This window comes from Urocitellus parryii, chromosome 10, assembly GCF_045843805.1.
Source record: "Urocitellus parryii isolate mUroPar1 chromosome 10, mUroPar1.hap1, whole genome shotgun sequence".
NCBI classification, from domain to species: Eukaryota; Metazoa; Chordata; class Mammalia; order Rodentia; family Sciuridae; genus Urocitellus; species Urocitellus parryii.
Window position 1 is genome coordinate 126359849 of NC_135540.1, and position 26296 is coordinate 126386144.

Sequence of the window (26296 nt, forward strand, 5' to 3'; positions counted from 1 at the left end):
AATTTTGGCTATTACCTCAGGCTCTTCTGATTTCTCTAGGTCAGATAACAAATTGGTTTCAGTCTGATGACAAGGGACTTCAATATGGGCAGTCTGTTGGGGTCAGTACAGGAGCCTAGTCTAAAACAATGGCCTCCTGTAATTTTTTTTTTTTTTTAAACAGTACCTAAAACTCAAGTGTAAGCTGCCTACCTACTATTCAACTGACAAACTACACAGCATATAATCAGGAAAGCAGCTGGAGAAATTTAAAGCTTTAACAAGTGATTCTTTCATTTACCAGTGAGTTGGTATAAGAATTCATACACAGGCCTTCAGCCTCTCTCTCTTGCTTGGCTCACTCTGCTCTACCTTATAGAGTGCTACTTTCATCTTTAATTAATCTGTACTTTGCCTGTTTAAAAAATAAAAATAAATCATATATAAAATGGAATACCCTTTGAAGGTCACAGAAGAATACTAGCTTTCTGAGCCATGTGCAGTGGCAGATACCTGTTATCCCAGCAACCCAGGAGGCTGAAGCAGGAAGATCTCGAGTTCAAAGCCAGCCTCAGCAACTTAGCGAGACCTTGTCTCAAAATAAAAAATAAAAGGGCTGGGATGTGGCTCAGTGATTAAGTGGCCCTGGGTTCAATCCTTGGTACAAAAAAAAAGAATACAGGGCTAGGGATATAGCTCAGTTGGTAGAGTGCTTGCCTTGCATGTACAAGGCTCTGGGTTCAATCCCTAGCACCACAAAAAAAAAAAAAAAAAAAAAAAAAAAAAGAATACTACCCTACTGGAATCAGCATTAAGAAGTCAACACTGGCTCTGCACTGATGCTGGATTATGGATCCATATTATTCATGTTCCCAGGTAATCACTAAACAGGGAGCTACCAAGTCCTTAACAAAGTCATAGGAAAGAGACACATCTAGACACTGCTGATTCAGAGAATCAAGCACAAAGGAATGTAAGGAGAAAAGATAACCCTGCAGGTATCAAGCAGTGTTTTTGCTATCTAAGTCATAAAAGGTAAGATCATCATGGGCTTAGAGTAAATTGGTATAATTTATTTTAAAACAAATTTGAATGTATTCTAGAATGAACTGTAAGGGTAAAATGGAAGTAAGTTTTTAAAATATTAATTCATTAAAATTTCCAGTAATAAATTGAAATTGAAATTACTATTTCAATTCTTCCTCATGTAAGAATAATTCTGGACATCTTTTTGACAGAAAATTTGCCTTTTTAAAATTCACATTCAATTTGTGTTTTCTTTAAACTCTAGCCCCACACACAGTATTAAAAAGAAACCTTAGCAAAAAAACTGTCTATCGCAGTGAAATTAAATTTACTGTTTATTTCTTTGTTACACAAAGAAAAATGGTCCAAGACATCTCAGTCCACGTCCTGTGAAACTGCTCCAGACCACTACTGGCAAGCTGGATCACGAATCCAGCTCAGGGTCAAGTTTTTCCACTTTGATGACGATCTCTGGGGCCAGAGCAGAAGCGGCCGTGTGCTGGGTCCCCACCTCCGGTTCGGACAGCGTCTCCTCCTTGATCTTCACGGGCTCACTGCCAGCCTCCTCCTCCTCATCCGAAGACTCGTCCAGCTCCCATTCATCATCAATGTCCATTTCAAAAACTCTCACGTGACGGAGGTTTGAACTTAACTAAAGAGGAAAAGGCAATATGAAGAATTTTTAAATTAATGACTTAACAAATACATTACATAAAACTTGAAGAACGGTTTGACAGAAAGTTATATTCCTACTAATTTACTATAAAACTACTAAACTCAGTCTTCATTTTATATAAAACATACAATAGGGGCAACTGAAGCAGATTATTATCCTAACTACATTTTAAGTTTTTTTTACAAGAGAATTAAATAGCTAAGGCCACCACAAGCTCATCATCAATTAAACTGTAAATCACACAATGTTTCAACAGAAGGGCTTTTTATCATGTATCTGAATCTGAAGAAGTTTCCACAGAAGCAAGGTCCCTCCTGCTCTTAGTGAACAAGTTGCAAATACTTACCACACAGGACACTTTTCGAAAACCATTCCCAGCAACATACTGTGCTTTCATACTTTCCAGTAACCTCCAGTGCTTCTCGAAATGCATGGTACGTGTGGGAATGACACTACATTGTTCATCTAGCCTGGAGGGGAAAACCAACCCAGGAATCAAAAGGGGATCCTCTTTCCCTGGATCACAAGGGGTGGCACCAGGGGCAACCGTGGGTTCTAATTGTACCCATATTCTCATTTCCAATGTATTAAAAAGGGGCCGGTTGGGATATGATTCTATAAAAATACTGTAATTCCAAACAGCCACAGTATCATCTTAGTAAGATTTTGATTCCTTTTCAAGGAAAACAAATGGCAACTTTTGGGTGGGGGTACTGAGGACTGAACTCAGGGGCACTCAACCACTGAGCCACATCCCCAGCTGTATTTTTTGCATTTTATTTAGAGACAGGGTCTCACTGAGTTGCTTAGCGCTTTACCATTGCTGAGGCTAGCTTTGAACTCACGATGCTCCTATCTCAGCCTCCTGAGCCCCTAAGATTACAGGAGTGCATCATGGCACCAGGATGGAAACATTTTAAATTAAAGAAGGGCTCTAGTTACTTAAAAATCTCAGTCAACTAAAGTTATCTCAGAATTAGCTGTGTATTCTCTGCATGGGTACTGAGGTTCCTAATTCTAGAAAGTACTAAAGGCACATCTAAAATAATTAATTCCAAACTAGGGTTAATACTACCCTTGAAAATAAAACTAAAGAGAAGTCCCATTCATCCTCTACTTCAAGGAATTTCCCATACTATCTCAGCAAATACTCTGGATTTATTATTAAAGCAAAGGGACAAGGAGAGCTAAATCAAAGTCAGCATTTTTGAATAAACAGTAGGAGTATCAGGCCGGGGCTATGGCTCAGTGGTACAGCACTTACATAGCATGTGTGAGGCATGGGGGTCAATCCCCAGCACCATATAAAAATAAACAAATAAAATAAGGGTACTGTGTTCATCTACAATTAAAAAACATATATTAAAAAAAAAAGTGGGAGTATCCCCCTCAGCTGCCTCTAAGGTTACCCCTAGGAACTAGAAAACCATTATCTACCATATCTGTAAAAACCTGCAATCTTTGGTATATGTCAAAAAATAGTGATTTTTTATATCAAGTAGACAGTCTTACTAAAGAGCTAGTTACCTTGTAGAGTACGTCCCAGTGAACTGATATTCTGCAGAATCTTCACTGTTGTATACTAAAGACAATGGCAACTGGACCAAGAGCCTGTCTCTTCCTTCACGTCCTATAGTGTCTTTAAGAACCACCGTTACAGTTTCATCATCATAGAACTGTGCATCTAAACAACTGTAGGTGCTAGAAGTGAAATCAGTTTTGTTATATCAAAAATGATCAGGACTACTGAAAATACTGTATGCATAACATTATACTTGTACCAAGCAGAAAAAAGGTAAAGAATTAAGGGATATTCTTTATAGTGGACAATTAAAACATATCATCAGTTTGTAATAAAACCTTTTGTATTAATTTTCATAAATATAACTAGACCTTACAAATAGGTAATAAAAAAAATCAGGAATCAAAAGGATCTTCTCTCCCTGGATCACAAGGGGTGGCACCAGCGGCAACTGTGGGTTCTAATTACAGTACTAAAAAACGCCCCACATCAATGGCTAAGCCTTAAGCCTGTGAAAATTCCCCCAGTGACGCCTTATGTACACCTTAAGTAAACAGAAAACCAGAGTAAAACCAGACTTAAAAGTAAAAATAGGATTTCACACATGAAAAAGGTATAGTAACTCCAAAGACCTTATTATAAAAAAAACCTTGTGTGTAAGGAAGAAAAGAGTGAGAAAAAGACCAGCCTGCGATAGTGTCAGCTCTTTACCCTGGAAACCCTCTGGGATGGCTTTGGTACTGTTACCCTTTTGTATCCTTAAAAAAAAAAAATCCCAGCTCAGTGAGACTATCACTTCACTTTTTCTGTTGGCAACATGAATCTGAGCCCTGCAGGCCGTCTGGCCCTTGAAACCACATTACTTTCTTAGTAGACAGGAAACTCAAAAGAATGAATTCTTCCTATGAAAACACACCACATAAATTCTTGCAGGATAGTAAAAGTCTATTCAATTAGAAGTCGAATTATTTTCTGCATATAAATATGTAAAGAACCTGGCCCCTCTGTAGAAAGTAAGAGCCCTTCTGCCCATATCATCTCTGTACACAAGTCTGTCCACACTCCTCTGTGACTGCATTAAACTAAACAGACACATACAAGCCCACCTCACCAGTATCTGTACACATCATCCACACAAGGTCAAGGCTTACCTCCTCCTGACTTTCTCAGTTGTGGCATATGTGAAGCTCCCAAATTTAATACCAATTAGTCCATTACTTACAGATCTTGAAGAAAGAAAAGGGAAAAGACTTTGTGGAACAACTGGATAAAGCCAATAATCTAAATGCTTAGCAGTGTTAGTACACTTGATTGGCAGTGTTAGCACACTTACCTAAAACCTAAATCTCACAGCAAAACAGCACTATTCTCACTCCAGAATACTGGTAACTAATTTAAACACCTAGATATTCAAACCAACTTGGTTAAAATCCTATAGTTTCCAAGTAGCTAGATTCCTTAACTAAGGACCTCTGGAATGGCCAAATTGTTTTTCTTTGGCTGCATCTTGGTCTCAAAAATTTTTCTTTAAATTGAGATTTTAAAACTATTTAAGGTATTAATGGCATTCTGAACATGATTTACCCTTTAGAATTTTCACTTTGGGTTCTCAAAACAAGTCTCTATGAGCAAAGGCCTCTGTCCAATGAAAGGCAAACTTAACCTGAGGTAAAAATTCTTTCACTAATTCAGTTGTGAACTTCTAGAAGGGCATGAGATATCCTCCTGATTCTGCTGTCATATTTTTCCTAACCAGGGGGAAATACCACATACAATGGTAAGATGCCAATGTAAAATTAAGTAACCTAGAACAAAAAGGAATCATATAGCCTCCTAATTCAGTGTTATGATCTTAATGTTACTGTGAAAAATGTGACTGAGAACAGTTAAATGACAAACCTAAAGGTTAACTATGGAAATTCTGGAAGGAAAGCTGTATATGTTTTATTATAATAAAGTCCCATCTCTTTGACACATCTTCAAGTTAATACTTACTGAGAAATATCAGTATGTCTCCTTAAGATGCACATTTTATAAAGTGAATCTTCTAAAATAGTAAAAAGAAGATAATGTAGATTTGAAGTCTTATTATTCCACCTAAAGAAAAAAAGTTAACATTGTAATATAGTATTTAGTTATCTAAGCTTGGAACAAAATTGTACTGTTCACACAAGCTAGGGGAGAAACAAACTTACAGAAAAGGAAATTTCAACAATCTACGTGTAGAGTCCTCACTAAAACAAAAAGGGAAAAAAGGTAAGAAAAATTTAAATGGGCTGCTAAATTATACTACCCAACAGGATAATAGAATTACCTTCTTGCATCTCTGTATAAGGGAATGCAGATTGCTTGATTCATTGATTTTCCAATTACATCCTATATAAAATAAGATTTAAAAACATGATTAGAGGGTCTAAGTAGGTAGCTCACTGGAAAAGCACTTGCCTAGCATGTGTGAGGCCCTGAGTCTGATCCCCAGCGCTGCAATGAAATAAAAATATACTTAAGAGCACTTACATGCACAGAGATACTCTACAGAAAAGTGTAACTAAACATCACTGTTCAAGGGTAGTAAAAAAAGAAAAATGATCCATGTCACCAAACCTTGCACACAAGAAATCTTAATGACAATTACAACAGTAAGAAAAAGAGAAAGGCAATTTTGGGCTGAAAAGGACCGTGGAACCAAGCACATGGCAAGTGAAGGACCACCTTCCTCTAGTCTCAGAGCATCAGTGCTTTTTTTATTTGGTAGTAAATATGAGTCACATCAGCTCTGTAACTAAGACTTTATACTGAGTTTGTTCTGGGAGAATAAAATACTACAAATGCCTACACTTTAATATATATATTTTTTAAATTTACATAAGAAAACATCAAGATGGGTAAGACTGAACCACATGAAACTGACATTTTTGATAGCCAATACCAGCCAAATGTCAGCATTTTCATATTGTTCACTGGCATAATTGTGGTCCTTTACACAGTGAGTCAGATATTCTTGCTCCTATACAAAGACATGCATTCTTTTAAACTTACTGCTGGCTTTTGCAAACACTGATCAATAATGTTCTCCATCCGCCTTTTCACGAAATGCAACGATTTTCGAGGATAATAAGGAAACAGCAAAGGACTTTCTGGTTTCAAACAAAAACAGAAACAAAACCAAAGGTAGAGCAAACCAATGAGTAGGAGAAAGTGATCTACTCTTACAGCTGGCCTGCCCATCTCGTGGTGGAATTCTCACTATATTTTCACACATCTCATTAAAAATGACCATGGCCTTCTGCCTCCTGTCACCCTCCTCCCTTCACCCCTTTCCCCCGGGCACTAAAAACAACCACACTAGTGCAAGCTTGGCCCCACCAAAATCCAACAGTAGGTTTCTATTGGCCATAAGAGGAAAGGAATGACTTGGCAACCATAAGCTCCTCCTTCCTATCTTGGCCATGAGAGAAGGATAAAGGCAGTGCAGTGCTGTTTTGGAAGAGTATGGTCCTAAACCAAAAAGGAGACAAGAAACCAGCTGTGTGTAAACAATCTCCTCACTTTTAAAAAGGCTACTTTATCAGTAGAAAGTTAGATATAGTTATTTCTGCTTCTTACAACAGCCGTATGAAGTACACATCATCATCTCCAAATTACAGACGAAAAAAACAAAGGGGCTGAGCAGGTTTAGGCAACTGCCTGATGTAGAAGAAGTGTCTAGATCTTGGAATCCACCCATTCCGACTCTGCAGCCCAGTGTCTTCCTCGGTGCTCTGTAGTCACCTGATACAGCATCCCATGTCCCAGCTGAGCTGGCCAAGATGCATTTTCATCATGTTAGCATTTTAAGTCCTCAGCCATTGACAATGCTGTGCACATAGAAAGACATGTGGTCTTTGTCCTCAGGTCTTGGAACAAAGCTCCTAAAACCTATGGAATTTCCTGCTGTGATAGGAGATCTTCTGTTTCAATGAGGCAATTCTGGAGTCTCTTAGACAGACTTTGGCTGTGGGCTGGTTGCTAAGAAGACCGAAGCTTGGAATTTTCAGCTCTATCCCCCAAACTCTGAGAAGTAAAGGGCTGGAGATCAAGTTCAACTACCAAAGGCCAGTGTTTTAATCAATGACGTTCATGTGATGAGGCCTCCATGAAACCCCCAAACAATGAGGTTCAGAGAACTTCCTGCCGACACTGCAGACACCGAGTGCTGGATGGGCATGGAAGCTTCTCCCTCCGTACCTACCCTGCGCGTCTCCTTCTAGCTGGCCCTTCCCGAGCTATATTCTTTATAATAAACACAGTGAGAAACCACAGTGTTTCTGATTTTTTTGAGCCACCCTTGCAGATTATTTAACCTGAAAGGGAAGGGGAATATGAGAGTCCCCTGTAGCAACATCAGAGATGTGGGTAACCAAGGGACCTGGCACTTGTGACTGCCACCTGAAGTGAGGGCAGGTTGTCTCGTGAGACTGAGCCCTCAACTCTGTGGAGTCTGCATGAACTCCAGGTAGTCAGTGTAAGACTTGAAGTGAACTACAGGACACTCAGTTGGTTTCAGGAGGGAAAAAAATATTTCAGTGTCAGCAGTAAATTTTAGAGTGTTTTCTACCTATCACACTAACCGGTTATGCCTTATTTATTATTTTCTGTTTCTTTAAATAAAATGAACACAAAGAATAGGTCTGAATAACTTAGGTAAGTATTACAAACTATTAGCCAGTCTTAATTAAACATAAACACAGTCAAAGACTACCTAGTTCATGAAGTACCTTTAAGATGGCTGCTGTTCTGGAGAAAGTCATACCACTGGTTTCCTTCCGTGTTAGGGGGTGACACAAGATCATCATCTTCATCCTTCAAATACTACAGAGATAAAAATTTAAACTTAATAAAGAAAACAATAAGACCTTCCAAAATATTTGATATTTTTCTATGTAATCAGTTAACCTGTTTTACTGCCAAGAACTCTGAAAGTTCACCACTATTTCCTGAGAATAGGAGGTGACCAAAATTTGCTACATGTCAAATATTTAAACAGACTGCACAACACTAAAATATCACTAAAATATTAGAATGTGATAGTTACAGAATGTATAAATTGAGCTTAAAAGTTTGTGTTTTATTTTCATGAGCTTATTTTAATTTTACATGTATAAGTTATAAATTAGTTTACACAAGTACCAACTATCAATATGATCTGTGGTGGCTGATTTCAAGGTGTAGACACAGATCCCATGATGCTTTCAGGGATCATGGGGTCAATACCAGTGTTATAATAATGCCAAGAAGCCACTCACCTTTTCACTGTGTTGGTGTTTGCACTGATGGGAAAAACTGCCAATGCCTTTGTTGAGTACGGGTAGTGGCCCCAAATCATACCAGCAGCCACTGTATCCTTTTTTGCCACATCATACATTGTTTCATTTATGTTTTATGGAACTATTAAATTGTTAATTTTATCAAATCTCAACACTTGACTACACACCTTAATTATTCTATGGGATAGAATTTGGAGGTATACACAAAGCACTTTTGTTTCATTCCAAAGCAAGAAAATCATCTTGAGGAAGGGCACTTAATGAAACCATTTTAGTTATTAAGCCAGGTACTTTTTTAAAAAATGGAGTTCTAGCTGTCTCCTGTTAAGCTGAACTTCAGAGGCTTGCAAAAATACAAAACACCATTCTTGACTGACATTTTTGTAGTTAGTTCATTAAAAATATTTATATTAACATATAATTATAAATGAAGCTCTTATTTTTAATGAATTAAAAATTTAATAATTTTTATGTTCTGTTTAATTCCTAATAATATCTACCATTTACAGACAACAACCCAATAACCCACATAAACAAAAGCTCTTTGGGATCCTCAATAATTATTAAGAATGTAAGAGAGTTCTGAGACCAAATAGTAAAATAACCAAAGAGCAGCAGTTATTAAGCTATCAGGGCAAAACCACTATATAACTTGGTGTAAACTTTGGACAGGACAGTACATTAATGAAGATTAAAAGTCAGTTTCTAAAAATCAAACTCAGTTAATCCAAAATCCATACCTGACCAACTTTTTCAACATTGAAATATTTTCCTTTTCTATTATAAAGGTCTGGAGCCTAGAAAGAACACACAGTTTAATTCTTAAGTAAGCTCAAAAGAAAAGAAAAAAACTAAAGTTTAAGACAAAAACTTTAGAAGGAGCTATAAGTAGCAGTTACTCTTTTCTTTCATGGATTAAAAAACATATACACAAACAGAAGTTCATATTATAGACTGTGTTCAATAAATAAGTACTACCATTGATTAGTTCAATAGTCTAAAAATGAGTTGTTAGAGACTTTAATTGAGTTAAATTTGATTATTTCTTATCATTGCCAGGTTTATTGCAATTATTTTCAAAAAAGCAGCATTACAGTAACACCAAATTCCTACCTCATTAAAGTGTTCAGTAAGAAATTCAGCAACAAACGTGATATCTTTTTGAGTCATCTATCAACAACAAAAAGAAAACAAATCAAGATAAAAGGAAGCTTCCCATATTAAGTTATAGTTAGGAGAAGCAGCTCTGGTGCACTACTGCATAGGAGGGTGATTGTAGGTACCAATAATGTACTCAAGAGTCTGAAAGGCTGGGAGGATTCTGAACATTTTCTCCATAAAGAAATGATAAAAATTTGAGGCACTGAGTATGTTTTATCTGATTTAAATATTATGCAATGTTTCATGTATCAAACATTACTTGGTACTCAGTTTATACAATATTTGTGTTTTTATGTATCAGCTAAAAAATAAATTTTAAAAATGGTTACTGTCTCTGTAAAGAAAGCCTCCCAATAAAACGAATATTATATAATAATAAATGTGACTTTTTTACTATCTACTAAAAGGCATGAGGGGAAACAGTTCCTTCAAAGAAATAGATTATGCAGCTGTGAAAATACGAACTCCTAAAATTCTGATAATGTAATTAAACATTTTAATTCTATTTCTCAATCAGCTAATTCAACACCTACAGAACTCTTTGTGGCCTAAGGCTGTCATTTTAGGCCTTGTGCAAAAAACTCCTTGTGCTGGGGGCCTTCCTTTGGGAAAGGAGACCGTAAACCCTTCCACCCTGACAAGTCACCTTAACCTTGGTGAAGGACTGCAAGTCCACAGTCATGCTTGCGACACTGTGGGCCTTGGCTGCTGGCAGCGATCTGACCTTTACCCCACCCTAGTTCTTCTAGCACTCAAAAACTTGCACATTAAGATCCCTCCAAATGATTACATGTTTTATCTCTCAAAATAAAGTTAACAGCAATATAAATTTTTTTTAAGTGTCTTTAGCTTTTGCCTGAATAGGAAAAACTTTAAAGAGCAATAAATAAGAGGAACCAGTCAGGTGTGGTGGCGCATGCTTATAATCCTAGCTTCTCAGAAGGTTGAGGCCAGTTTGGGCAACTTGTCCCCCACCCCATCTCAAAATAAAAAGTGTTGGAGACATAAGCAGAGTACCACTGGATTCAGTCCCGTTACACACACACACACGTTTCAAGGGAGCCAAAGAATACAAAACACATAAAGAATACAAATATACTATATGGATTATAAAACCGCATGAAAATTATAAATTTAGACAGCCATAATTAAAAGTATTCTGTAAGATGAAAGAATATACATATTTCTTTTTAAAAAGTCTTAATGGATCTATCTGACGTCTACAGCCTGACATCTTGCTAACCAATAACTGTTTTGCTGGTCACCAGATGACCAGCAAAACTAAGCTCAACCAGGACATTACCAATACATTAGAAAAATATAGTTGTCCCTTTGTACCCACAGGGTCCTCCTCAGGCCTCTTTGGATACTGACATCTGGGGATGCTCAAGTACCTTATATGAAATGGTATAAACCCAATAACACATATACATCCTCCTATATACTTTAAATTATATCTAGGTTATTTAGAACACCCAATACAATGTAAAGCCTATATGAAGATGTTACATTTTGTATAGGGGAAAATGACAAGAAAAAGGTTATGCAAATGTTCAGCACAGATGTGATATTTATGCAGAATACTTTCAATCTGCGGGTGGTTGAACCCACTAACTAGAGGATAGGCAGGGCCCACTGTGAGCCTGTACATTACCTTATTCAGCTCAGGAAGCACATGGTCTTCTGTCATTCTCAACATTGCTGGAAACAAAGTTAAAAACTACCTTTAAAGGAAAACTAGGTACATAATTTCAATTATAGCACATTTCAATATAGAAATGTGTTTTTCCCTGGACTAAATCTCCTATTTTCAACAGTTTCTTTTACTAAGAAAAACATTATTTTTCTGCTAAAAGCATGAAGAACTTAAGTTTGATTCATATTTCCAGGGTCAAAACCAGTCTAACCATTCTAAACTATTATTTTTCTTTTTCTCCTTCAACTCAACCTGTTGCCATTCCACACAAGTCTACCTGCTGTCTTGTGTTAACACTGTGTGCAAGGATTCCTCTTTTTGCCTGTGATGTTTTCTGTCTTCAGATTGAGGAATTCTTTCCTCTAAAGTCTTATGATACCAAAGAAATGTGCTTATTTCCCTTGGCCTTTTTACTTACACAAAGACATTTGCAACAAGAGTTATAAAATACACACATATTTATATACTTCTCTTTAATTTAGTACATGGAGCAGCTGACTGTCCTTTCATGGGGCTGTCCCCATTCAGCACTGTACTTGGTGTGAGTCCACCTATATGAAGACTAAGCAGGTGCACTACCCATGGTCCTGCCTGCTTGAATCCACTTCTTCCCTGTGTTTGGTGAGTAACAAGCATGTCAGAGGGACTTCTGCAAATACAGATTTTAGGCCCTGCCTTCATGGAGATTACAGTTTACAAAACAGACCACCAAGGTTTAACAGCTACTGTTGGTGGCAGAAGCAGGATTACAATTAGGTGTCCAGTTCTGCAATCCAGTGTGCTTCCCCAGTGTCATCGTCTCATGACAAGGACTGAGCAGTAATCCATTTCTCTTCTAATCCTGATTCCTACTGCCGTCAGGACAAGCAATTATAGAAACTAAGTAAATTACCTCCAATAACTATAACTTTTCAAACCAAACTATTACTTTTGTTAAAGAAAGACTCCTAACATCTCAGTTTTAACAATGTAATTCATTCTGACAACCGGAATCACACTCTGATTCCCCATTCTGACTAGTGCTTGTACAATTTTTAGGAAAATCTAAGAATTTCAAGCATCAAGATCACATTCAATCTTTAAACAAAAGCAATTTTATTAGGATGACAAATATAAAATCTTTTTTTATAATAACAGAACTTAAGATAAGGACATCTATTTAAAGGACACAAGTAATTTAGCAGCTATTTCACTCTTTAGAATTTGAACAAATATGGGATAAATTCCATTCGTAGCTAAATCTTGCATATGCTGAGGGATATGTATAGAGTGTTATTTCAAGGATACTAAGAGTTCACAAAAATAGCAGTATAAATGAAACTAAATAAGATGTATATATACTGCAGAGTAAATATCTAGACATTTGGTATCAAATCAGTAAGTTAACTAAACTGGCAACATAAATACAAAGGCAGCATGGAGATGCAAAGACCACTGTGGTCTGCAAGCTATCAAGCTGGGGCCTCACTGCCCAAGGGTAATGCCCACAGAAATGTTCAGTTCTGTGCTGCCAATGACCACGTCTCCTAAGAACTGAGTGCAGTCAGACCGACTATGAAACTAAGTAATTTTAGACAATTTCTATCAATTTAAAAGCCACTGTGGCTGGTGGCTACCACCAAGGGCAGCACTGATCTAGAGATAGAAGACCAAAGTATAAAACAGGAGCTACTCAAGAGCTTTAAAAAAAAACAAGTGCTGGGGGCTGGGGTTGTGGCTCAGTGGCCGAGCATGCCACAACAACTAAAAAATATTAAAAAACAAATAAACAAAAAACAAGTGACCAATATATAACAGGGTCTGAAAATGTTATTTCAACCCACAAAGCATTCGAAGGTTTTTAAAAAAATAAAAAGAAAAGAAAAAGGATGGGTCATCCATGAGTGACAGGGGCAAAAGATGTTGCAAGTTAGCTCTATTCCTTCTGTGGGGAGGTAGGGCTGGTCATATGTTAATAACTACTGAAGGTGGCAGAAGGGGACAAAGGAGTTTATTTGAAACTTCACTGGAGTAACTGAAACAGTCTAAGATGATACTCGCACGTTTTTTTAAAGTGTTAAAATAACAAGAACATAACTTACCTACATAGAGCCACCGAAAAAATGCTTTGAAGTTTTTCATACTGCTATCTATAACTCTAAGAAGATAAAAATAAATCAGAAATAGGATTATTATGTGGGTTTCATGTATCATTGCTCAATTTGTCATGGAATATAAAAATCCTTACTGTTCTATTTTATTCTATCTGGATGACATTTAAGTCTTTGGAACAGCAGATTTTACAAATCAAACACATCCCTAAAAATAAAATGTCAAAAAAAGCAAATCCTGATTCTTTTTAAAAACAAAACCAATAACTCACATTCTAACTGGTTCTAACTTCCTTGCTATAAACTGTGTAATAGTCTTTCCTGACATTCAGAAAAGTATGAAATCCTTTTGTAACTTTGCAAAAAAGAAATCAGGAAAAAAAGAGTTTTCAGCATCATTCTCAGTTTAAAACAAATACTATTGGTCAGTTAGAAAAATATTAATTCCAACAAGAAAATCATTATTATAAGTTTGTAGTACATTAATACTTCTGATATCAACAAATATTATTTTCTTGAGTTGATTTTCCAATCTGACAATAATATATCAAAAATTGAATGTTCATGGGCTTTATACAAATGAACCAAAATTAAGTTATAAATAAAAGTCATTTTCATTTTGATGTAACTATTTCTGAATGCAAAGATTGGCATTATTTTTAAAAATCTCTTTAAGCTCACATCTATAAGATAAACACTCCTGTCTCAAGACTCTTTCCAAGCATGGAGTTTCATAACGTAATTGGAGAGGTGGGGTCAGTATTATACACTCTTCTGTTTAAAATAAATTTCTTGAAATAAAAAATACCACAACATCTCCTATGTTATGAGACAACAAAAACAAGCCTCTCTTAGAAGCCTCTTTCCCAAACAATACCCTCATCCCCTTCCCAAGCAACCAAGCTAACAATCAAAATTATCACTGCTGATTTATTTCTCTACTTGTAACCTATAATAAAAATGCTACATCCTACTTACCTGAAAGTAACAAGAAATTAATGTACCTTTCATTCATATTGAAAGGTGATCACACACACAAAAAAACCAATATATTTGCTTTCAGCAAATATGGTAAACCAAAGAATACTTCAAAATACAGGGAAAAGTAGTATCATTTTAACCCTTATGAGTCTGTTTTTACTTCTTTTATAGGTTGCTTCTGTATTTCTGAACCACAGCTAATGCATGTACCTATTTTTACCTGTTTTGATTTCCCTGGACTCTGTAAGCCCTTCTTATTTTCTTCCATCAGCTGTTTTTGCTACATCCTTCCATTCTTTCCCTGTCTGAAGGGCAATACTGCACCCCTGGAAACCCCTCTGCCCAGAGGCCTCCTGTAGCCTGCATCCTTGTTTGTCTGCGCACTGCGCTCCTGTTCCTGTGCAGCTGCCACACCGTACCTACTTGTACCTACTTTACTGCTTGCATGGATTAGCTCAGGGCTTTCAGGATCACCTGGTTCTTTCCTTAATCATTTTCCTGAAACGCATCCTTCAATAACTTCACTCAGAAAGTAGATGTGGAAGATAAACTTTTTTGTGTTATTTCTCTGACCCTCATTCTTAATTCAAGATCTTAGCTAAATTTAAAATTCCAAAGGGGAAATATGTTCTCATGTAACTTTGGAAGCACTGCTCCATTATAGTAGATTTCCTGTTGGTGATGGAGGTTTTCTTGCTTCCTGATTTCTCACTTCTTAGAAGGGCTGTTTTTTATTTCTTATCTCAAAGATCACTCTAAGAGGTTTAGTCTTTATCTTAGTATCTTGGAATTTTACAACACATCTGTAAGATGTGGGTCTTTTCATTCATTGTATTGAAAATAAGAATTATTTTACGTTGAACTCTATTGTATTATTATTTTGATAATTTACTCTCCTCCCAGTCTTCTTAACTAGATTTTTGTTCTGCAAATCTATTTAGACAGATACTAGACTTCATGGATTGATTCCCTCAGGGGTGAGGCTGGATGGACAGGAAAACACAGTTTTAATTAGTAAGATCTCTGTGCTATTTATGTATGTTTTAATCACTTATAAGCATAATTTTGATGAAAATTTAAACCTCACTTTCAGAGAATTAAAGACTAGATTCTTATTTAAGTGAAAAGTGAGTGTTCTCAGATCAATGATCCTAGATAACCCCATTACTTACTGAAGAAGTTCATTTGCCTTGAGTATGAAAGAACCCACAGCAGTAATAGCATCTAAAGAGAAATAAATAAGTATCACTTATTGAATAAGTCAGCTATGTTTAATGCATTCTACTGAGAAATTAAATCATCACCTTCAATTCCTGTAGCATCTAGTCCAAGAGGCTCATATTTTTGCTTCCATGAAGCCATTCCTTTCAATTCACTCAAATGGTACAATAAGGACTCTGAGCCACTAGTAAAACAGCAGAAATAAATATCATTACTATCATCAAAGTGGTAGGGAGCAACTACTTTATATGTCTAAGTTTTCAGAAACAAACAAAAAAACTGAAGGGAACTTTAGTTTTCTTTCTACAGGAAATAATTCTCAGGCTGGGTTTGTGGCTCAGCGATAGAGCACTCGCCTAGCACATGCATGGCCCTGGGTTCGATCCTCAGCACCACATAAAAATAAACAAAATAAAGATATTGTGTCCAACTACAATTAAAAAATAAATATTTAAAAAATCTTAAAAAAAAGAATTCTCAAATTCTCATCACAGGTTTGAGGTCAGCCTCAATAACTTAGCAAGTCCCATCTCAAAATAAAAAGTAAAAATACTGGGGATATAGCAAAATTGTCAAGTGCCCATGGTTTAACCTCTAGTATCAAAACAAAACAAAACCATAGCAGAAGCATCCAGTCATTATGACTGAGATAATATACACAACCACAAGATTAGATTTTGTTAGATGATCAAATTATGTTCCACAGTTTAACCCAATCATTTCTGGAGTACAGGGTGGGGGGGTGGGTAGTGCTGGGATTGAACCCAGGGCTTCACACATGCTGAGCAAGCACTCTTCCACTGAGCTACATCTCCAGCTCCAGTCCTACCTGGTACTTTTATCACAACCATTTGGCTATCTTGTTCACCCGACTATTCAACATTCAACAAATATTTCTTAAGCTCTGACTTGATGTAGGCACTGTGCTAGATGCTGAGGACAAAATGAACAATGGTGTCTCCTTAGTACTGACAGGTCCCAACTACTACGACTGCCTTGAAGGAAAGGCAGTGGGTGAAGGCATAACCGAAGAACATGATCTAATCTGGAGGTCCAGGAAAGGCTTCTCTGAAGGAATGTACCCGAGAACAGATGAGCGCAAGCCGAGAGCAGTGTTCTGGAAAATGAGAAGGGCATTAAGAAGGCCCTGGGTGGGAAACTAAAAGGCCATTAGTGTGGGCAAAGCAGAGAAGTAGTATGCTAAAGGCCATGCAAAGGTCTTGGCTCTAAGAGCAAAGGGAAGTTCTCAAAAGAGGTGGCAAAGTTCTCAAAACGTCATTAGATCCACTGGGGAAAACACATTCAAGGGATAAAGTGTGGGCTTGAAGAGACCAGTGCAAAAAGTGTCATGGGGCTACAAGAGGACTGGAGTTAGGTACTCAGCATAGTTCACAAAACTAACTTGAATATTCAGCATCCACTTGCTAACTGCTTCACTAAAGTAGCTGTGGACAGAAATAGCATGATACCTAGAAGATCCAGGAGCAAGTTTTAGCTATGACTTTAACTACCAGCCAGCTGTAACACCAATTCTGAACTTCAGTTTCTTCCTGTGTAAAATGAGGATAACCAGAACAAACTGCCAAGGTGTTAAAAGAAAAAACGCACACTATGCATTTACTTAATTTCATTGCTCAAAAAAGGGTGTATGACCTATTTTAAAATATATCTCATGCTTAACTGAAAAAAGGCCCAGACAAGATTCAGGCTGGTAGAAACATATTAGAAAATTATTTGACAAAGCAGAACTATCATTGTTGACTCTCTAAATCTTGGGGTATGCCAATATTCCCCTCAAACGGCAATGGAACAATTGTAGCTAGAAAGGCTCAAAAACAAAAATGCCAAATTGAGAAAGGCTGCACAGAGAGACTAATGACATGTACACATGGATAAAATACCAAAAACTTCTACATCACCTTCATACCTCTGTAAGTGACTTATAACCAATTTTTGTATACTGGAATATGATGACTCTATAGACTGGCCAAGCTTTTTTAAGCCCTAATTAAGAGAAGAAAATATATTTAGCATACAATTAGGACACTATATGCCATTCCAAAAAAGAAGAAACTGAAGAAGGTATTCATAATACATAAATACTTCAACAGCACCTTTACTGTTAACTGGTTCATCAAGAGGGTCTGAAGTTCAGCACTACAATGAAAAAGAAAGTGTTTTTAGTCATTTTTCCATTCAAAACTAGAATCCATTGTTTAAAACTTAAATTTCAAAATAGAAACAAGATTTTGAAACAAAGTAAACAGAAGGAACTAGCCCAACAAAAATCAGGGCTTTGGTATATTCACAAAGGGACAAAAACGATACAGCCCAGAAGCTAACAGAAAATGTGAGAGAATACACCGTATGCCAAACCAACACCTCAAATCAGGAAGGGAAGGCGAATACCCAATAATCACATGGACAATGATCTAATCACTTATAGAAAGAAAGAAGCTAAACTTTCACAGCATACAACCAGTAAACCACATTTAAAACACATAAAGGAAAAACCCACAAGCCATAAAAAAACTCTAGATAAAGATACAGATCAATAATTGAATTTTTTAAGACAAATCTTTTTAAGGTACCAGAAAGATTAGTTTGGCTACATAAAAATTTCAAAACGTTTATCCGTTTAATAAATACACATGCATATACACAACCACACTTACATAAAAAAATACATGAAAAAGCCCCAAAAGATATACACCTGAGGGGGTCTTATGTACTGCAATTTTCTACTTTTTAAAAGCAATCAGGTTATTTTTGAAATAATTACTGTTAAGAAAAGAAAAACAAAGGCGGGGGGGGGGGAGCAGGAGCACTTATCCTGCTTTTATTACCTTGCTTTCCCCCACAACAACAAATGCATGAATTCATCCTGCACAGATGTAGTAGTGTTTTTTTCCTGTACAAAGCAAAAATAATTATGATATATACTTTATAAATTATAAGCATGTTTATTCAAAATCATAGGGAACACAACCCTATTTCAACATCTGCTCCTCAAGCCCCACCTGCTCCACTTCACAATCCTATCCCCACTTAAGTAGTACCAATGGGAAGAGAGTTTGTTATGGTTTGGATGTGACTTGTCCCCTGTGGGCTCGTGTATTGAGGCTCGGTCCTCAGTGTGGTGATGCGGAAGTGGTAGAACTGTTAAGAGATGGGGTGTAGTGGGAGGTGGTTAGGTCATTACAGATACTGCCCTGGAAAGACATTAAGATAGTTCTCTTGGAACTCTGGCTAGTTTCCACAGGAGTAAGTTATCCTAAAAGGTAAGACTGATCCCTCCCCAGTCTTTGGCTTCCTGTCTTGCTGTGTGATTCTTCTTATTCATATACATGTTGCTGCCATGAGACTCTCCTCATGAGAGGAAGAACATGTGGGGATGCACAGCCTTGGACTTTCAGTATCCAAAACTGGGAGCTGTTATAGCAACAGAAAATTAATACATAGTCCTTTTCACAAATCTGAGAAAATAACATATGAGATTAGACTAAGCCACCTGAAACAGATGATTTTAGCCTTTTATAAATCAGACTGATTTTTCTTATGTCCCTGATAGATAGAGTATATGTAGATAGTAGGCACTCTAACTCCATGGGAAACCATAATTACATTACCTGCACAAACTTAGTGAGACGAGAATCCATCTGCATCAGTATTTCTTCCCATGCTTCACACATACATGTTAGTGACAAATTTATATACTATTAGCAAAAAGAAAAAAATATTAAAACAGTAAAAAATACTTAAATAATATGTGCTTCTTATGTAAAGAGTCACAAAGAAATCCAGTATTTACTTTCAATCACTCTTTTATCTCAGTTAAGCCAGAAAAAGAGGAAATCAGAGCTAATCTTTGGTAATCCCTTAACTATAAAACATTTAATGATTCTTTGAACTTTATAATAAAATATTCTTAAAAGCTTTTTTGGGGAGGTGGGGGTGAGTAGCCATTGATTGAATCCAGGGGCACTTTTTTATATTTTATTTAGAGACAGGGTCTTGCTAAGTTGATTAGGACCTTGTTAATTTGCTAAGGCTAGCTTTGAAATTGCAATCCTCCTGCCTCTGCCTCCCAAGCCACTGGGATTATAATTGTGCACCATCACACCTGGCTGATTCTTAAGTTTGTATCTGGTAAAACAAATATTCTCAAGCTTTTTATATGTTTAATGCATAGTGTAAACATGCTGATTTGTTCTGCTATTCAAATATTAAACAGGACTTTTTAAAAAAGCATTGATCTCTAGAAACCTCTGATGCCAAGTAAATTAAGGATCATAATAGAACAAAATCCATGTCCACAGTTCTCTGTGGCTCCTTCGTCCAGCCCTGAATCTAGCCTAACCTGCATCTCACTCTACAGAACACTGCAGAAAAAACACTGTTGGGTACTAAGCCTCGAGTCTTTGCACCCTTCTACTTGCACTCTTTTCTTTCAGTACTGGGGATTGAACCCAGGGGCACTCCACCTCTGAGCTACACTCTCAGCCTGTGACATGTCGTGTTGAGTCACACCATGTCATGTCATTTTTGAGACAGGGCTTTGCTAAGGTGCCTGGGCTGGCTTCAAACTCAAGGTCCTCCTGCCTCAGCCTCCGGGGAGATGGGATTACAGGCATGTACCACCCCCACCTCCCCAAAAAAGCTTTAAGAATATTTTATTTAATGTAAGAGCAGTCAATATGTAAAATTGCACTCTTGATACCACCCCTGCTACTACTACTACAGGGTGAACAAGGCTAGGCTGGCTCGTTGGGAGAATGAGAGATATGAAACAGTACACAGCCATTCTAGCCTAGGCCACAGATTGGCTTGCATGACCAACCTGGATGAGAGAAGCTGCACCAAGCCCAGATCACCAGAATCTGCTGGCTGAGCCCATCCAAACTGCTAATCTCCAGAACTGTGAACTACTCCGGGATGGGTTTATTATAAGCAGAAGTTAACTAGTATGGAGATTATGTTTCCACAATACTTTATTTGTAATAAAGTGCAAATGAAATTTTATTTATGGAACATTTAAAAAGATTAAAACCATTCTTTTTCCTTTTCTTTTGGGAGTGGTAAATAGAGTTGGGTGGAAATAAATTCTCAATTAAATTTCATTTTCTTGAATTCATGAACATTATGAGAGGATTGGTAGACATCCCCTACTATAGATGGCTTTACAAAATAAAATTTTTAAGTTTTCTCTCTATGGAACTTTAAAAGCTTATAGTAAATACAAAAAGTAACTATAAATACCTGTAAAAGAGCTGAAATGTGAGTAAACTTTCTGGCCATTCGAGTTACTTCAGGTAAGAAGGAGTACAAGAGATTGGTTTCAAGCTATAAAATAAAAAGAAATAAAGTACGTCACAATCAGATGCATTTTCTTCTTTAAAAGACAAACCTTTTCTTGCCCAGCTAAAAATATTTCTGTAATTAAAGAGAGTCTAGACCTAACTATTATAAAGACCATATCAGGATTCTGCCTGCTTTGAGCATAACACAGTGAGACTAACAGAATACAACCTCAGGATTCCTATGTGTGATGGTGCCCAGATCACTCTCTGGTCATCAGTCCCTTTTAGGTAGTTATAAATATGATAATTATTTTGTAACAGAATTATGAGGAAATTAAAAATAATCAAAAATGTATGTCAAAATTAAAGGGAAGTAAAAAAATTAAAGGCTATTGATAAATATACAGAAAATATCAATGATATGTGAGTTGTCTCTCAATGAAGTTGTCATTAAAAGATATCTATTATGAGGCTGGGGCTGTAACTCAGTGATAGAGCACTTGCCTCATAAGCATGAGGCACTAGGTTCGATCCTCAGCACCACATAAAAATAAAGATATTGTGTCCATCTACAACTAAAAAAAATTTTTTAAAAAGGTATCTATTACAAAACTCATAGAAAGTGATAATTTTTATCATAGTCCAAGTGAAATCATGGTAATCATAGCTTCTCAGGTTCATGATGAGGAGCAAACACAAACAGCCCTTGCAGTGGTAGGTTCTCTGACATGCTGGATGCAACCGAGACTGCTGGAACGCACCACACATACCACATCTTGCATCTTTTCTACTTTTTGAGAGTTCACCTGTACTTAGGTTAAGTAGCAGAGATATTTAAGATGAAAATTTGGGGAAGATTTCTTGGCAGGCAAAGCTATAATGCAAGTATCCTATGGGAGCCCCTTCAAAATTTTCTCATCTACAATATGAATAGCAAACAATAAAAAATGGGTTTTCCCCAATATTAAATGTTCACTTTGCCCAAGAGGTTATGTGCTGGCTAAGAGCACAGATGCTAGAACTAGATTGCTTAGCATCACCTTCTAATTCTGTGACATGGAGTAAGTTCTAGTTTCTCTGGGTGATCATGTACTTATCTATAAAACAGGGATAATCATAGTACTTACCCATTAGAGTGCTGTGTTTGAAGCACTCAGTCATAGCACATGTTAAATGATCAGTGACGATTAGCCTTTAGAACTATCTAGGACAGAATCTTAAGAAAGCACTTGGACCAAAGTTACACTAGTATAGAAAGCAATTAATATGGTCATCAACAGATCATTGAAACACTGTTCTGATGAAAATGATATTGAAGTACTTAGGGAAAATATACTATTTAATGTAAGAGCAGTCAATATGTAAAATTCAGAAATTCCAAGTATTTTTAAAATTTTGCTTTGGTGACTATTAAAGTATACTGAGATATAGGTAATAAAAAATCTATAAAGGCTGGGGGTGTATCTCAGTAGTAGAAAGCATGTTTAGCATGTGCAAAGCCCTGGGTTCAATGTTCACCACACACACACACAAAAAAAAAAAAAAAAAGAAAGAAAGAAAAAGAAAGGAAGGAAGGAGAAAAATTCGCCCCCAAAACAACAAAAAAGCCCCTATAAGGCCTAAGAAATATATAATTGCTCTCTACTGTATCAAATTTCAATACTCACCTGAAAGTATGAAACTTCTGAAGCACCGCTGGTAGAAACCTCTGTGACCACCGATAGCGACTTCAAATCACTTGATAAACATAATGCAAGACAAGTACCAGCAATCTGTAAAATAGTTATCAGCCACCCTGAGTACACGGGGTATTACCACTAGGTCTCATCTGCTTATAATACTGAAAGCAAAAATTTAGAGTTCTGAACAATTAAAAACACACACTCCTGGTCCCTGCCATAGACAGGACACAGGTAGCAGGTGAAGGTTGGTGTCTGCCTGCATGGGCCTTCCCAGTTGAAAGAACACACAAATATCCTGATTCCTGCTCCTCCTCATACCAAGTGTTAAAAGAACCAACTATTCCAAAGTGCCTGTATTTTCTACCCCTTTAGGGAATAGTAAGAGTAAGATTTTAAAAAACTATAAAGAACAAGTGAAATGGCTAATTTGAACTGTCAACTAGACTGGATTAAGACATGCCAATGATTAAGAGGCTTCTAAGTGTGTCAATGAGAGTGTGTTTAGAAATTGGCATGTGGCATAGCACACTGAAATGGAGACCTTCCCTAAACATGGGCAGCACCTTCTAATAGGATGATGGCTTGGATGGAATAAAAATTGGGCGAATAAGGAAGCATAAGCAGATACAAGCTCGATTCTTCTTGAATGGTTCTTTTTTTTTTTTAAGTTGTAGATGGACACAATATCTTTAATTATTTATATGTGGTACTGAGGATTGAACCCAGTGCCTCACACGTACTAGGCAAGAGCTCTACCACTGAGCCACAATCCCAGTCCTTGAATGGTTCTTGATTGCATCTGTGATTGTCTGAGGATATCATACTCTCGCCTCTTCACACTCTTCCAAAGCGGACTCTGCCAGCAATTCTCCAGGGAATTTTCAGAACCATTTGATGAGCCAGTGTAGAACCACTGGTCCCTCTTATTCTGAGGCTTTCAGCCTCTTGCACCGCACAGTTACTGGTTCTTCCAGCTCTCCAACCTACAGACAGCCACCATGGACTATCCAACTTCTGGTCATATAAGCCAACCTAAGCCAATCTCTTTTTATAATTATATTTCCCATTGATTCTGTTCCTCTAGAGAACCCTAATACAACAAGATTTAGTAATAGTGGTAGATTTGGTATTAAGCTTAAAATTACTTCTGATGACTTTCATTATATTCCAATCACAAATTCTAACTCCTATCTACTGCAAGCTAGAAAAAAATCATAATCAAGTAGATCATACTCATCTTTTGGTTAAAGATAAAAACTTGACTAGTTCTACCAATAGCTCCTGATCTCCATATATATCATTTTGCTACTATTTAATCTTAATAAGAAAATTATCCTCTGAATCTTCTGGGAATGGTGGTGCATGCCTATAATACCTGCAACCTGGGAGGCTGAGGCAGAAGGATTGCAAGTTGAAGGTCAGCCTCAAAAACCACCCTGTCTCAAAGTAAAAAATAAAAAAGGATTGGGATATAGCTCAGTGGTAAAGCACTCCTTGATTAAATCCCCCGTACCACGTACCACCAAAAAAAAAAAAAAAAAAAAGAAAGAAAGAAAGAAAGAAAACAAATTGGTACAACCACTTTGGAAAGCAGTATGGAAATTCCTTAGAAAACTTGGAATGGAACCACCATTTGACCTAGCTATCCCACTCCTTGGTCTATACCCAAAGAACTTAAAATCAGCATACTACAGTAACGCAGCCACATCAATGTTTTAGCAGCTCAATTCACAAGAGCTGAATTGTGGAACCAACCTAGATGCCCTTCAATAAATGAATGGATAAAGAAACTGTGATACACACACACACACACACACACACACACACACACACACACACACACACAATGATGGAATATTATTCAACATTAAAAGAGAATAAAATTATGGCATTTGCTGGTAAATGGATGGAGTTGGAGAATATCATGCTTAGAAAAATAAGCCAATCCCAAAAAACCAAAGGCCAAATGTTCTCTCCAATACGTGGATGCTGATCCATAATGGGAGGGGGGGAGCGGATTGGGGAAAATGAAGGAACTTTGATTGGGCAAGGGGGAGGGAGGGCTGGGGAGGGAGGGATAGGAAGGGGGTATGAATGCAGGAAAGATGGTGGAATGAGATGGACATCATTAACCTAGGTACACACATGACTTCACATACAGTGTGACACTACATCATGTAGAATCAGAGAAATGAAAAGTTGTGCTGCAATTGTGTACAACGAATCAAAATGCATTCTGTTGACATATAAGCTTAATTAAAATAAATAAATTTTTTAAAAAAGAAGAAACTATCCCACTATCCACTGTATCCTCTATTTAAGAACTGAAAAATCTTGGTTTTATTCTCATTCCATAAGTAAACTGCTATATATTCTATGATAAACAATATAGAACATTTTTAAAGAAAAACTTACCCCTGTGACTCGAGCAATTTTGAACATTCCATAAGCATAGAGCTCAATAAATCCAGAGCTTCCTCCAAGGACAAGAATATTCAGCCTAATTAAAAATAATGCAAAAAGCTGAGGACCAACCAACAACAGAGACGATTCAGTTCTTAAACCAGAAAACATGGCTACTGTTCCCACATAACCCACATGCTAACACTGCCCCGAACAGGGAACAAAAACCAGACAAATCTACTACCACTCAAGATTTATTGCATCCAGGCTATTCCTTTACTTTCCCCAAAAGAACAATATAAATTTTCTGTGCAGCCTAAAGAAAAACCAGTTTATAGTAAAATAACATTAAAAATCATATTTATATGCAATCAATAACAAAACAATCCTTTTTCTGGCTAATTTAAATTGTCATCAGTTTTATCATTGATAGACTCTACTAAAAACAACAGATATTAACATCACTATGTTGTTTAGTGGTATTAATATCAACAATGAAACAACATGACAAAAGACTTGCTTGAAACTTCTGAAAACTGACTCAAATATGAAATATCAACTTAAAGAAATCAGACTTATTTAAGGTATCTGCAAGATTTACCTGACATCTCCCAAGAGCTTTATAATTTCATCAGAATTTTCTTCACTAAAATAGAAAAATAAATTTGGTCATCTTTCAACTATATCTTCAAATAATAAAATATTACCTTACTTGAAAATGAAAAAGGTTTATCTTACCTAAATATTTTTGAGGTGCTGCTATAACTGGGGGAAAACAGATAAAGATAAAAAATACTCTTAAAAGAAATATATATATATATTTTAATGCATAAGAAAATTGCCACAGTATTAAAAATAAAGGACAGAGAAATGTGGAAGATTAATTCCACATGATATGATACTTACTTTTTTGGCAAGGTGGGCAGCTTAGGTAAGAGAAGATTTGATTCATCCTCAGCATTATAAAAAGATGTTAATACACTAAAAAGGAAGAAAAACCAAGCATTATAAAAATACCAAAGAGTTTACTTCTTTTTTCGCTAAAAATGTACATTTCTTTCAAAAGACTCTCAGTTTTTTTAAAAAAATATTTTTAGCTATAGATGGATACAATATCTTTATTTATTTTTATGTGGTGCTGAGGATTGAACCAAGTGCCTCACATGTGAGGCAAGTGCTCTACCACTGAGCCATGATCTCAGCCCAAAGACTTCCAGTTTTATAAAACTTATCAAGTAAAAAGATGCCACAAT

General features: G+C 36.6%; 1 protein-coding gene across 2 annotated transcripts in view; it reads right to left on the minus strand.

The window, feature by feature from the left end:
• Positions 1–1327: 1327 nt before the first annotated feature.
• The window catches only part of Anapc4 (anaphase promoting complex subunit 4), a 31778-nt gene continuing 6809 nt past the window's right edge, over positions 1328–26296 (minus strand). Inside the window, exons 4-28 of one of the 2 annotated variants that reach the window (XM_026403876.2) lie at positions 25950–26024; positions 25782–25808; positions 25645–25689; positions 25056–25140; positions 22626–22730; positions 20918–21001; positions 19288–19374; positions 18505–18569; positions 17773–17815; positions 17586–17662; positions 15742–15842; positions 15610–15661; positions 13448–13503; positions 11325–11371; positions 9623–9679; positions 9250–9306; positions 7961–8054; positions 6243–6340; positions 5518–5579; positions 5399–5437; positions 5199–5300; positions 4355–4429; positions 3209–3382; positions 2028–2151; positions 1328–1657 (exon numbers count right to left, since the gene is read on the minus strand). In XM_026403876.2, the coding sequence (XP_026259661.2) occupies positions 1430–1657; positions 2028–2151; positions 3209–3382; positions 4355–4429; positions 5199–5300; positions 5399–5437; positions 5518–5579; positions 6243–6340; positions 7961–8054; positions 9250–9306; positions 9623–9679; positions 11325–11371; positions 13448–13503; positions 15610–15661; positions 15742–15842; positions 17586–17662; positions 17773–17815; positions 18505–18569; positions 19288–19374; positions 20918–21001; positions 22626–22730; positions 25056–25140; positions 25645–25689; positions 25782–25808; positions 25950–26024 (2059 nt within the window). In that variant the 3' untranslated portion in view covers positions 1328–1429. The remainder of the gene's footprint in view (positions 1658–2027; positions 2152–3208; positions 3383–4354; positions 4430–5198; positions 5301–5398; positions 5438–5517; positions 5580–6242; positions 6341–7960; positions 8055–9249; positions 9307–9622; positions 9680–11324; positions 11372–13447; positions 13504–15609; positions 15662–15741; positions 15843–17585; positions 17663–17772; positions 17816–18504; positions 18570–19287; positions 19375–20917; positions 21002–22625; positions 22731–25055; positions 25141–25644; positions 25690–25781; positions 25809–25949; positions 26025–26296) is intronic. The other variant, XM_077803149.1, reaches the window with a different exon arrangement.